The sequence below is a fragment of the Sus scrofa genome, chromosome 7 (assembly GCF_054392235.1).
Source record: "Sus scrofa isolate SSC_HxYL_T2T_F1_AM1 chromosome 7, Sscrofa_HxYL_maternal_Yorkshire_Landrace_v2.0, whole genome shotgun sequence".
In the NCBI taxonomy this organism is placed as follows: Eukaryota; Metazoa; Chordata; class Mammalia; order Artiodactyla; family Suidae; genus Sus; species Sus scrofa.
Genome location: NC_139389.1, coordinates 134722477 through 134736592, shown reverse-complemented (window position 1 = coordinate 134736592; position 14116 = coordinate 134722477). Strand labels below are relative to the sequence as shown.

The following is a 14116-nucleotide window of genomic DNA, read 5'->3' as shown; positions in this document are numbered from 1 at the left end:
GTGTGCGCTGGGGCCCTGGGGAGGGGCGGGCCCATGAGCCTGGAAAGCCAGGCTGGAGAGCTGAGGGTTGGAGCAGAGGAAATTAACGTGCTTTAAAATAAAAGCTCCTTCATTTTGACTACACTAACATGGAGCTTGTGCTAAACTGCTAAAATCATATGAATCTTTTCACATCCTTAGACCCTGGCTGAGCAGTATCAGCGTGGGGTCCTGACACCTGCAGAAACACGAGCAGGAGGGGCTCCCAGGAGCAGAGAAGGATGGAGACAGAAGAGAAACGGTGCCGGCTCCTCACCAGGGCCCCAGGGGCAGCCCAGGGAAACTGGGGGCTCCGAGCCCACTCTGCCAGCACTAAGCTCAACTTGAGAGCTGTTTCACCCACAGGCGGGGAAGGTGAGTAGAAGCTGAGTTCGAGGTTTGGGACAAGTGGAGATGGGCACAGCCAAAGCACCCGCCTGGAGGAGGGCGAGGGGAGGGAGGCTGACCGCTGAGCTCGGGGGCGAGTCAGGAGAGGAAGGGGCAGCCTTTCCAAGCCCACATGCCCTGGGATGGTGGGGCTGAGGCTGAGCACATCCCACTGCAACCCAGTGCCCAGCACGCTGCCCGGAAAACACCGGCCTCCCAGCCGACCCTCGGGACTCTGCGATGTCCTATCTCCCCAGCTGACCTGGGCCTCCGAGGGCTCGCTGAGCCAGCGCAGGGCGAGGGTCCTTTCCGTGGCCCTGCCCCTCAACCCTGCGCGCCACCATCCGCCTACAGACGGCAGGGAGATGCTGGGGAGGAAGGAGGCTGTGGGCCGGGCCCCGGGAACGGGGGTCTCCCGGGTCGGGGCGGTGCGCACCTCAGCAGGGCGGCCATGCAGGTCTCGCAGAAGCGGTGGCCACACTCGGTCTGCTTGGGGTTGCACAGCACCAGGCGGCACTTCTCACACTTGTACTTGTCCTCCACGGCCTTCACGAACCGTTCCTTGTAGCCGCCCTGCTCGGGGACGAGCACCGCGGGCCCCGCGCTGCGCTCGGGGTGCAGCTTCAGCGGGGGGTTGGGCTGCAGGGCGCCGGCCGCGTCCACCTTTTGACCCGGCTCCATTCTAGGAAAGACAGAGAGGGTGAGAAAAGCGCCCCCAGGCCTGCCCTCCTGCCTGTCACCGGGCGCCACTGTCAACATCCCATTCAAGGGCTTCCTAGAAGGGACACCCTATTTTTAAGGCTCTCTGATTTAAAACACAGTACTGCTCTGCCATACCGTCAACTTCTATGCATCTTTCTGACAGCGTGGCTGCGGCTGTTCTCAGCCACTTTTGTTTCCCCATGAGCCTCACTGCCAGGCGGCAGTCTCCACTCCACTCAGGGGTGGCCCATCTCGCGCTCAAGCCCGGGGTGGGACATGCGCCTCGCACCCCAATAAGAGCACTTACTACAAGTGGGGGCAGCTCGGAGCTCTGGGAGGGCCTGTGTGGGTTTAAGGGGCCGCCTGAGCCTGGGCTGCCAGGGGGGACGGTCTTCCCGGCCGTCTGGGCAGGCTCTCCTACCCCACATGGTGACAAGTTCCCATCAACGGGCAAATGACAAGCTCCCAGAAACGAGCCACAGAGAAGCCAGCATCCGGTGACCCTACCTACAGAGGAAGCTCCTTCCAAAGCTCACCAGGTCTCCAAAGCTACCTCGTGTCCTTGCTTAGCCCACCACTCTGCTCCCGGCAGAAACAGGGCCTGGGCATCGTCCCGCATCCCCGCCCGCCCCCCTCAGCCTGAGGCTTGCTGTGAGCCACCGGGGTCCGTGGGATGGGGGGGACCCTCACCCAGCCCACTGGTGCCCCCTGGTGCCCAGGTGGGCTGGGTGTGGAGCCCACTCCCCAGGCCTCTTTCTGCCTCTCTGAGGCTGGGGATGTGTAGGAATGCGCAGGCAGGACATCTAACAGGTAAACGAACTGGTGTTCAGGCCACACTGGGGTAGTTTTAACAAAACAGCACATTATCGTGCAAAGCACGGGAGGCTCCTGTGAAATCTATTTGTGAAACCAAAACAAAAAAGATTTCCAAGTGACCCCAAAAGGCCAGCAACCCTCTGCTCACCAAATTGATTAGAACCCTGTTAAGATGCAGGTAGGAAGGTGCCCGTCAGGGGAAGGGCCCACCTGCTGCCACCGGCCGCCCCGCTCGGGCCCTGCTTCCACAGATGCCCACCCTGCCTGCTGCTCCCTCTGCGAATGCCCCGCCCACCTCCTCAAGAAGGCCCACCCGGCCGGCCGGCCCCACTCACCCACCCCTCGTGCGTCCGCCTAGTGCTTATGGTTCACTTACTGCTCTCTCCCTGTGCAGGATGCAAGCCCCCCAGTGACATGGGTTTTGATCTCTTTTGTGTTGACTGACAAACCCCAGGTACCTAAAATCACTACTGCCTGATGGCTGCAGGGGTCTCAATACACATTCTTTGGGTTAACAAACAGAGGGAACAGCGAGGTTTGAGCCACTCATACCAAACCATGTGTCTGTGAAACCAGAAAAAAGAAAAAGAAAAACCAGGAAAAGAACACTCTTCAGTTTTCAGATCTGCTCTCACAGCTTTATGCAGTGAAAACCCCTGCTCAGGCTATGAGCTACTCTCAACTTTGGTTTAGTATTTTATCCTATAGTGCTTAAGGAAGCTTGTGTGTTCAATCAAGTTTTTAGTGAGAAATGTGTGATTCTTTGGAGGTGAATTCCTATTTCAAATATGAGAGACAGTCAACTTAGAATCAAGCTAATGACAAATGTCCACTTACCTATAATAAGTCACACTCTGTACAATCAACTAAGGAATATAGTTTTAGACCCTGGGTTTTTATAGGCTGCGTAAGAAAGGAGAACCACACATAAAGGAAAGCCTCCCAGCAGCCCTGTTCTGAAGGGCAGAGGGTGGCCTGTGGTGGGCAGGTCTAGCGGGACTTCCCTATAACTGGGGCACTGACTGGACACCTCGGCAGCGGGACCCCCGGGGCCTCTCGCAACCCTGCCCAGTGTCCTGTATCCTGCCCCGCGTCCCATGCATGGCCCTACCTGAGCTAAGCTGCTGGCTGAAAATGAGCCTTCGGGGAAGGAGAGAAAAACGCCCTGCAGTGCTTAGACAGCAGGAGCAAGAGAACCACCAGCCCTCTGCTCCCCCAGCGTTCACAGGGGAGAAGACCACCACCGAAACATGGCATGGCCTGAGTGCGCAAATCCATCAAGACACGGAGCAGGTGCGCATTGCTGGGGGCTTGGTGTCGGGCCTCTTGGGGTGGTCCAAGGGTTCTGGACCTGGACAGTGGGGGTAACGCCACAACTCTGTGAATACGCTAAACCCCACGGAATGGCATGCTGTGGAGATGTGCATTTTATGGTATGTGGATTACATTTATTTCAGAATAACTGTTTCGAATGGTTCTGTTTGGGTTTGGGGAATGTGTGACATTCATATAGAGTGCCACATACTTTATGAGACTAGAACTGAAAGTGGGTATGCCTGACGCTGTGGCCAAGGCCTGACACATGAAGGGACAGTGTATTTCTTCACGACAACACGTTTGCAAAGAAAACAAGAGACACGGAGGGTCAAGTATAAAGAGCAAGGCACTGCCTGACGGCAGCTCCCGCTGGTGTTCCACCGACCGCGCAGATGCCTGGAGACAGCAAGTGCTCATGGAAGAAAACCTGCCTTCTTCTCCTTCATGCAGACTGTGCCGTGCATGCAAACCAAGCCACCGCTTTTCTTCTGTCACCAGCAATGTATCTCGGGCATTCTTCCCTATCAGCACGGAAAGACGCACTGTGCTATTTTGCACAGCTGCACAAGTCCACTGCACGGCTCACCGACATCCACACAACCGGGTCTCTCAGGGATAGTGAGGCCAGTCTTGATATTATAAACAATCTGCAGTGAACATTCCTGAACACCTCGCTGGACACTTAGAAAAGCACAGAGCAACAGAACTGCCAGCCTAAGCTGATGTGCATTTTAAGGTATATAATCGCTGCCAAACATCCTTCTAGGAGGGCTGTCCATTGTGTATTCGCTGCGATGGTTAGTAAACTATTTATCATTATTTTGAGGGTAACAACAGCCCCTTTCACTCAAGTGCTGATGCTCCTGACTTTGTTTCGACCTCATTCGTGTCCTGGGGACCACTGGTGGCTGTGCCGCCACGCAAACCTCCGGGGCCTCCCGTGGGTGCCCACCTCCCGTGGAGCTGTCAGTGGGCACAGCCCCAGGACGCTGGGGGGCACGCCCACGCCCTCCTACACGGGTGGAAGCCCTTCTCTGTGTCAGTGACTCTGCCGAGGTTCACCACACCAGCCTCCTTTGGTCTCGATCGACAGCTGGGCACCTACAGCGTGCCCAGCTCTGCACCTCGCAGGTCGGGACCAGGGGCAGGGGAGAGCATCCCCACCCGGAGGAGCCGTGGGAGTCGTGAGAATGGCGAACACGCCAGGGTCAACGTGCATGGCCAGCAGCACAGAGGGTGTGAGAGGTTACGAAGAGCTGCCGATCTTTGATCTTCCAGAGGAAGATACTGCCTCTGTCCCGAGGCAACAGGGCCGGGCAGGGTTGGGGAGGGTTCCTGAGCTGGCCCAAATTAAGGCTTAATCCTGATTCTAGCAGAGGACAAGAAGGGCAGGCAGAAAGAGCACCGCCCGGTGGCTGCAGAGGGGACCAGGGACTGCGGGCTCGGGGGGAAAACCCTGGGTGTCTGGGTGGGAAGGCAGGCCTGGGGGTGCCCTTCCCTTGAGGCAGGTCCTTGGGCACAGCTTTATCCCCTGAGCCTCACTTTTCTTTTCACGTGAAATGCAGATAGCACCCTGACTCTCTGAGCACTATCAGGCATCACTGAGATTTTAAATGCGGGCTCCCACTGCAGACTCTGCAGCACTGCACACACAAGACACCTCCTCCTCCAGCCGAGGCAGGAAGTCTGACAAGGATGGGCTGTTTCCTCATCTTAGACAGTTCAAAGCCTTCTTCAAAAAGCCCCTTCTCAGCCATGAGGCAAGAAAAAAGAAAGAAATGGCATCCAGATTAGAAAGGAAGAAGTAAAACTCTTCCTACTTTCAGATGACATAATTTTGTGTAGAGAACATACTAAAGAATCAGCTAAAAACAAGTTAAACTAATAAACTTGGTCAGCAAGGTTGCAAGATACACGATTAATATATAAGAGCCAGTTTTATTTCTATTACACTAGAGTGAACAATCCAAAAATAAAATTAAGATAACAATCCACTTACAAGAGATTCAAACAGAATACAATATCTAGGAATACCAAAGGTGGACAAGATGCGGTTCTGAACATTAGAAACCGCTGTTGAAGACATCACAGAGAAAAGCAAAGGGAAAGCCTGCCCGTGTTTACGGGCTGGAAGACCACCCTGCTGAGATGGCAATACTCACACTGACCCACAGACTCATCTCAACCCCATCGAAATCCGAGCTGTTTGTTTGTGTTTTGGCTGCAGCTGCAGCAAGCGGAAGTTCCCGGGCCAGGGACAGAACACATGCCACAGCAGTGACAATGCCAGATCCCCAACTACGAGGCCACCATGGAACACCTAGCTGGCCTCTTTTTTTCCTTCTTACAGAAATGAATAAGCTGAATCTAAAACTCATTTGGAAGTACAAGGGACCTGGAATAGACAAAACCATCTTGAAAAGGAAGGCCCAAGGTGGAGGGCTCACACATCCTCATTTAGAAACCTAGTACAAATTAATCGATACTGTGGCGCTGGCAGTGAGGACATGTGGATCAATGAGACAGAAGTGAGAGTCTGGAGATGAACGCTTACAGTTACGGTCAACTGATTTCTGACGGGGCTGCTGGGAAGGAGCAGCACGCACGCAGCCTCAGCCCTCCCACCGCAGTTACAGAGCCAAGAATGCTCCGAGCTCGGCCCACCTCCTGCAGCCCCGGCAGGCGGTGCTGGTGGCCGCCACTCAACAGCTGCCTGGATTCCCACGTCCTTCCCTCCCCGCTGATCAATTCGGCAGAGCTCTGGTAAGAAGGCATTGCTCCACGGAGAACAGACAGGTGGGTTCTGAGACCGCCCTGGCTGGTACCCTTCCCTGCCTTTTGAAAAAAATGCATTAAGCAAGATTTGACACATAAAAGAGATTACGTGCAGTATACTAGCAAGGTAAGAATACAACAACAACAGCAATAATGCCGGGAACCCAGACACCACCCACCTGGTGCTCCTCCCTCAGGCCTCCTCCTGCCTCTCTCCAAAAGTCAATGTCATCCTGAACTCTGCATGTACAGGTCTCTTACAATCATGTATTTTTCTCCCTGAAAAATATACTTCTGCCTGTTTTTAACTTCATAAAAACCGCATACCCCACTCAGTCCTCTGCCATCAGCGTTCCCTGCCCCCACGTCGGCTGTGTGCCATAGATACGCACCACTCATTTTCACTGCTGCATAGCAGTCCACGCTGTACCACTCCCTTGCTTTCTCATCGCACTGTTTCTGTTTTGCTATTATGGACAGTCTGTTCTGAATCTTCTAGCACATCTGTCCTGGAGCCCTTAAAGAAGCTTCTCTAGGGTATATACTCTAGATCATGGGATTAGGGTTAAGCAAGCTATGACCTATGGGTCATATCTAGTCAGTAGCTTATTTTTGTTAGGCCCTTGAGTTTAAAATGCTTTTTGGATTTTTTTTTTTAAGAGTTGAACAATTAAATGAAACAAAGGACAACTGTGGCAAGACTGTATGTCACTCACAAAGCATAGACTATTTACCCCTTGCCCTTTACAGAAAGAACCACTTCTGTTAATCCATAGCCTCACCAATACTGGCATCATCAGACGTCTAATTTCTGCCAACACAGCAGGTACAATGGTCCCTTCTCTTCCTTACTCTGATAAATAGGTTTAGTGTTTTTTTCATAAGTTCATGGGCCACTTGTGTTTTTCCTTCTGCTGAACAAATGCCTGACTGTGTCTCCTTTGCATTTTTTTTTTTTTTTGTCTTTTTGCTATTTCTTTGGGCCACTCCCTCGGCATATGGAGTTTCCCAGGCTAGGGGTTGAATTGGAGCCGTAGCCACTGGCCTACGCCAGAGCCACAGCAACGCGGGATCCGAGCTGCGTCTGCAACCTACACCACAGCTCACGGCAACGCCGGATCGTTAACCCACTGAGCAAGGGCAGGGACCGAACCCGCAACCTCATGGTTCCTAGTCGGATTCTTTAACCACTGCGCCACGACGGGAACTCCCCTCCTTTGCATTTTTAACTGGGTTGCTGTCTTCTAAAGTATTGATGTGTAGGGGTTATGCATACATTCTGACTGCTAATCCTTTGTTAGCTATATGCATATGTCTTCCCCAATCCCCCAGTTGTGGCTTGGCTTTAAATTTATGTATTTTAATGAAAAGAAGTTTTTAAGTTTAATAAAGTCAAATGTATCCTTTTAAAGGATAAATCTTTACCTGTATCTTGGCCTTTAAAAAATATTCAGATTAGCTTATGGGTGATGCTGATGAAAAAGGGACAAAATAGAAAGCATCTCTAATTCTCTCACAGAATCATCTTCAAAAGGATATTCTGCTCAAACAAAACTAGTGAATGAGCCATCGATTATGTCAGACTCAGACAGCTCAAGGAAAATACTCTTCCTAAACAAAAGCTTATTTGAGAAAGAAAGGACATGGACACTGAGCAGGGCCAAGTGGATGGGCCCACACCCTCTGTGTCTTCGAGACGGCTGAGGTGGGCCTTCGCTGGCCTGAGGGAAGCAGGAGCTGGACCCCTCAGCAGGTGCCAGTTAGTTCTGATCTGAAGTGTCTAAGAGTCACCTGCTCACCTCCTAAAACAACTAGGACAATAGCAATGATGTTTTTAAGTCTTAAAATAAGACAATTACCCACCTCTTGTGCCCTGAGGAAAGAGGAGTTAGGAATTTAAGAAAACCACCACTGGAGGCAAATACTTCATAGTCAGCTGAGAGGGAGTCAACAGTGAGCCCTGCTGAAGTTGCAGGCAAATGTGATCCATCACCTTAAGACCACACACAAAGTCATGCAGAAGGACAGCCAGAGGGCACCTGCTTCAGGTGCCCTCCCACCTACAACAGGGAGGGTGAGAACCTCAAGATCACCCAGAGACTCGAAATTTGCATCTGTAGAGACCAAAGCTTTCAACAGCAACAAGGGAGGACATGGTTTTCACTAGACGCCTTTATTTCACCTTTCATATTATTTGCCTTTATAAGGCATCTTGACTCCTTTTTGAAATCAAGTGGGATGTGCATAAATTAGGCAAACTCAAAACTGGTCACAACGTTAAAAGCAAACGAGTGAGTGACGTCACTGAAAATGGTTCCATGAGGAACTCCAAAGTCCATCCTTCACTAAAATCACGAAAAAAGCTGGCAAAATCTCTCAGAAACATCTTTGTGGAACTCTAGAAACTAACCAAAACCTTGCAGCAATCAGTGGAAGCCTTGATCAAGAGAAACCGGCTGAACCTTGGTGAGAACCGGGAGCTCTGTGGCATCTTACCTTAGGTTCATCCTGTTCCCTGAGAGGCAGTGCCCAGAAGCCAGAGGCTTGCAGTCCCAGGACAGGCACTTGGTGGGGGCTGGGGGTGGGGGTGGGTGGAGCGGAACAGGCCTCATCCGCAAGGAATTTCAGGATCTGCTGGCTTCCTAGAAGACCATTCCAATGGCTGCCTTGACCTCACAAACTCTGGACTCTCCTGTGCTGAGGCCACTACGGGTGGTGGTGGTGGGCTACATACTGAAAACATTTACAGGCAAATGTATTAGGTGTTCCTGCCGAGGGCAAACTAACCAACTGGCTGACGGGAAATGCTGGGGACTAAGGACTGTGCAAAGCTCCCACATGTTCCTGGGATTCTAGAAGGCCATGCGAATACCCAGGGCCAGGTGCACACTCAGGAAAGGCCTGAGAAGACCCTAAGCTCTCACCTCTGGCTGACCTTCAGGTTCAGCACAAGCAGGAAGTGAACACTAAGGCAAGGTTGTCAACTGCCTGGCTGAGGTTTGAAAACACCCCAGCACTCACACAGACCTCATCTGAAGAGACAGACCTGGAGATAATTTTGGTTCCAGTACTTAAGGAAATCTCTGCACAACCATTACCTGGCTACACTGATGCAACAGACTTCAGTGACTGTATATGCTGAAGAATAAGGATTTACAAAATTAGCTCAAAAAAGTCATTATGCAAACAACTCTAACAAGCAGGGCAAATCCTAGGGAGAGGGGAGAATCTCATTTCCAGATTTGCCACATTGTAATATTCAAAATGCCCATTTTCAACACACAAAAAAATTACAAGGCAGGCAAAGAAATAAGGATGTATGGCCCACACACAGGAGAAAAAGCAAATACTAGAAACAGTCTAGGAGGAAACCCAGACATTAGATACAAAGAGTCTGAATCATCAGACTTCTTTACATAAGTTCAAAGCAGTAAAGGAAACCAAGTCCAAAGAAGTAAGAGAAGGGAGTTCCCATCATAGTGCAGTGGTAACGAATCTGACTAGTATCCGTGAGGACGCGGGTTGGATCTCTGGCCTCACTCAGTGGGTTAAGGATCTGGTGTTGCCGTGAACTGTGCTGTAGGTCGCAGATGTGGCTCGGATCTGGCATTGCAGTGGCTGTGGTATATGCTGGCGACTGTAGCTCTAATTTGACCCTTAGCCTGGGAACTTCCATATGCTGTGAGTGTGGCCCTAAAAAGCCAAAAAATAAAAAAAAATTTAAAAAAAATAAAATGTGTTTGCTAAAAAGGAAGAAATAAAAGAAACCATTAGAATAATCTCTCATGAAATAGAAAATATGAACAAAGAACAAACTTTAAAAGGAACTAGGAGTTCCTGCTATGGTGCAGTGGGTTAAGAATCCAACTGCAGGAGTTCCCGTCGTGGCACAGTGGTTAACGAATCCAACTAGGAACCATGAGGTTGCGGGTTCGATCCCTGCCCTTGCTCAGTGGGTTAACGATCCGGTGTTGCGGTGAGCTGTGGTGTAGGTTGCAGACGCGGCTCGGATCCCACGTTGCTGTGGCTCTGGCAAAGGCTGGCAGCTACAGCTCCGATTAGACCCCTAGCCTGGGAAACTCCATATGCCGCGGGAGCGGCCCAAGAAATGGCAAAAAGACAAAAAAAAAAAAGAATCCAACTGCAGCGGCTCGGGTCACTGCTGAGTCACAGATTTGATCCCTGATCCAGAGTTGCTGCAGCTGTGGTGTAAGTAAGCAACTGCAGCTTGAATTCAATCCCTGGCCCAGAAACTTCCATATGCTGCAGGTACAGCCATTAAAAAATAAAAGGAATAAAATAGAGATTCTGGAGTTGAAAAATCACAGTAACATGAAAAATTCAATAAAGGGACTCAAGAGCAGAACTGAGCAAGCAGAAGAAAGAATTAGAGAACCTGAAGACGGGACAATTGAGTTTATCCAGTCTAAGTAACAGAGGGAAAAAAGAAGAAGAAGAAAAAAAAATGAACGGCACTTCAAAGACTTGTGGGGTACCACCAATTATACTAACATATACATTATGGGCATCCCAGAAAGGAGAGGAGGGAGAGAAAAATGTGGGAAGAATACTTTAAAAGACAACAAAGAAAAACTTTCCATATTTGATGAAAAATATTAACCTGCACTATAGGAAGCTCAGAAAACTCCAAGTAGGATAAACTCAAAGAGATCACACTAATATATGAACTGAATTGCTGAAAGACAAAAAGAGAATTTTGAAAGCAGCAAGAGAAGTAACTCCTTACAGAAAAGGATTTCTTCAATAAGATTAACAGTTGATAGCTCATCAGAAACCATGAAGGTCAATGGGATGACATATTCAAAGGGCTGAAAGAAAAAGATATCAATTAATACTCCTGGAGTTCCCGTCGTGGCTCAGTGGTTAATCAATCTGACTAGGAACCATGAGGTTGCGGGTTCGATCCCTGGCCTTGCCCAGTGGGTTAAGGATCTGGCGTTGCTGTGGTGTAGGTCACAGATGCGGCTCGGATCCTGCATTGCTACAGCTGTGGCATAGGCCAGCAGTTATAGCTCCGATTCGACCCCTAGCCTGGGAACCTCCATATGCCAAGGGAGCAGCCCAAGAAATGGCAAAAAGACAAAAAAAAAAAAAAGACTCCTACATCTGGAGTTCCCACTGAGGTGCAGCAGGTTAAGGATTCAGCATTGCTGCATATCTGGATACAGCTGAGATATGATCCTTGGCCCAGAAACTTCCATATGCCACAGGTGTGCCCCCCCAAAGAATCTTATACCCAACAAAACTATGTTTCAAAAATGAAGGAGACTCTCAACAAAATACTGAAAACTAAATCCAAAAGCACATTAAATGAACTATACATCATGACCAAGTGGGATTTATCCCAGTACAGCAAGGGTGGCTCAATATAAGAAAATCAATGTACTATACCACATTAATAGAACAAGGGGGAAAAAAAAACGCATGATTATCTCAACTGATGTAGAAAAAGCATTTGACAAAATCAAACACCCTTTCATTATAAAAACTCTTAGAAAACTGGGAATAATAGGGGACTTCCTTGACAAGAAAGAGGAGATCTATAAAAAAACTCACATTTAATGGTGAAAGCTTTCACACTAAGGTCAGGAAGAAGGGAAGGTTGCATGCCTTAACCACTGCTATTCAATATTATACTGGAAGTTCTAGCCAGAGCAATTAGGCAAGAAAAATAAATAAAAGACATCCCAATGAGAAAGAAAGAAGTAAAATTATCTCTATTCACAAATGATATGATCCTATACATAGGAGATCCCAAAGAATTCATAGGAAAAGCAACTAGAACTAATAAACGCATCAAAGTTGCAAGGTAAAAGGACCAACAAAGAAATATCAGTTGTGTTTCTATACACCAGTAATAAACAATCTGAAAAATAAATTCAAAGAGCAATTCCATGAGTTTGGAGCTTTTGAGCACAAGCAACTCACTTTCCTTGTTTGGCCCTGGGAAGGAAAGGAGGGAGGGAGAGAAAGAAAGAAAAGAAAGAAAGGGAAGAAAAGGAAGGAAGAAAGAAAAGAAAAGCAATTCCATTTACCATAGCATCCAAAAGAATAGATTACCTAGGAATAAATTTAACCAACAAGGTAAAAGATTTGTTCACTCAAAATAGCAACAGCTGCTAAAAGAAATTAAAGAAGACACTATTAAATTAAGCAAGATAATTGTTTGTTCTGAAACAGATCTATGTACATGGATTGGAAGACAATATTATTATGATGGCAATACTATTTGCGATGGTTGATTTTATGTGCCAATTTGTCTGGGTTACAAGGTGCCTAGACATTTGGTCAAATGTTATTCTAGGTGGTTTTTTTTTTTTTCTTTCTTTCTTTTTTCTTTTTCTTTTCTTTCTCTTTTTTTGTTTTTTGTTTTTGTCTTTTTAGGGCTGCACCCGTGGTATTTGGAGGTTCCCAGGCTAGGGGTCCAATTGGAGCTGTAGCTGCTGGCCTACACCACAGCCACAGCAATGCTGGATCTGAGCTGCATCTGTGACCTACACCACAGCTCATGGCAACACCAGATCCTTAACCCACTGAGCAAGGCCAAGGACTGAACCTGTGTCCTCATGAATGCTAGTCAGATTTGTTTCTGCTGAGTCATGATGGGACTCCATATTCTAGGTGTTTCTGCAAGGGTGTTAGATGAGATTAACAATTAAATTGGTAGACAGAGTAAAGGAAATGGCCCTCCCCAGTGTGGGTGGGCCTCACCGAATCAGTCGAGGACCTGAACAGAACAAAAGGGCTAATCCTCTCCCAAGTAAGAAGGATTTTTTCTGCCTGTCTTTAAACTGAGACGTTGTTTTTTTCCCCTCCCTTCAAAGTAAAACTGAAACATCACCTTTTCTGGATCTTGAGCCTGCCAGCTTTTGGATAGGAACTATACCACTGGCTCTCCTGGTTTCAGGCCTTCAGACTCAGGCTAGAAGTAAGCCACTGGTTCTCGAGATCTTGGGACTTTCCTGCCTCCATAATTGTGTGGGACCCATTCTTTATAATAAATATATCTTCACACACACACGCATGCACACACACACACACACACACGCACACACACCCTTCTCACTGAGTCTCTTTCCTTGGAGGACCCTAACTTACTACCCAAAGCAACCTACAGATTCAATGCAATCCCTATCAAAATTCCAGTGGCCTTTCTTTTACAGAAATGAAAAATCTGATTCTCTAATTCACATGGAATTGCAAAAAAAAAAAAAAAAAAGGAGTCCAATGAGCCAGAACAGTATTGAAAAAGAAAAACAAAGTTGGAAGACTCACACTTCTCAAACTTACTATTTCAAAATTTCCTATAAGATGGCATTAATAAAAATAGTGTAATATTGGCATAAGGATAGACACATAGACCAATGGAACAGAACTGAAAGTCCAGAAATAAACCCAAATATATATGGCCAAATGATTTTTGACAAGGCCACCAAAATCATTTAGTTGAAAAAAAAATAGTCTCTGAAACAACTGGGTGACTGAAGAGAAGATCTGGACCCCTACCTCACTCCATACACACAAACTAACTCAAATGGATGAACAACTAAAATATAAGAGGTAACACTATAACACTCTCAGAAGAAAACATGGGGTAAATTTTCATGACCTTGAATTGGCAAAGGATTCTTAAATATGACAGCAAAAGCACAAGCAACAAAGAAAAATTTTTGGCCTCACCAAATTTGAAAACTTTTGTACATAGAAGAACACTGTCCAGAATGCAAAAAGACAGCAATAAAATGGGAGAAAATATCTGCAAACTGCCTATCTGATAAGGGTTTTAGGGTCCAGAATATACAAAGAACTCTTACACAAAGACAAACAACTCAATTAAAAATGGGCAAAGGGGAGTTCCTTAACCCACTGCTGGTTATAGGATCCAGCATTGCCTCTGTAGCAGGTCTGGTCTGTGGATTAAGGATCCAGTGTTGCCACAGCTGTGGTGAAGGTCGAAGCTGTGTGGCTCAGATTTGATCCCTGGCCTGGGAACTTCCATATGCCATGGGTGTGGCAAAATAAAAATAAAAAATAAAAATGGGCAAAGGATTTGAATAAACATTTCTCCAAGGAAAGCACA

General features: G+C 47.9%; 1 protein-coding gene across 15 annotated transcripts in view; it reads right to left on the bottom strand.

The window, feature by feature from the left end:
• Window positions 1-14116, bottom strand: part of TRAF3 (TNF receptor associated factor 3) — a 115526-nt gene that overhangs the window by 30445 nt on the left and 70965 nt on the right. For all 15 annotated transcript variants that reach the window (XM_084970233.1, XM_084970236.1, XM_084970240.1 and 12 more), the window contains one exon: window positions 842-1087. In XM_084970233.1, coding sequence (XP_084826359.1) covers window positions 842-1087 — 246 coding nt within the window. The remainder of the gene's footprint in view (window positions 1-841; window positions 1088-14116) is intronic.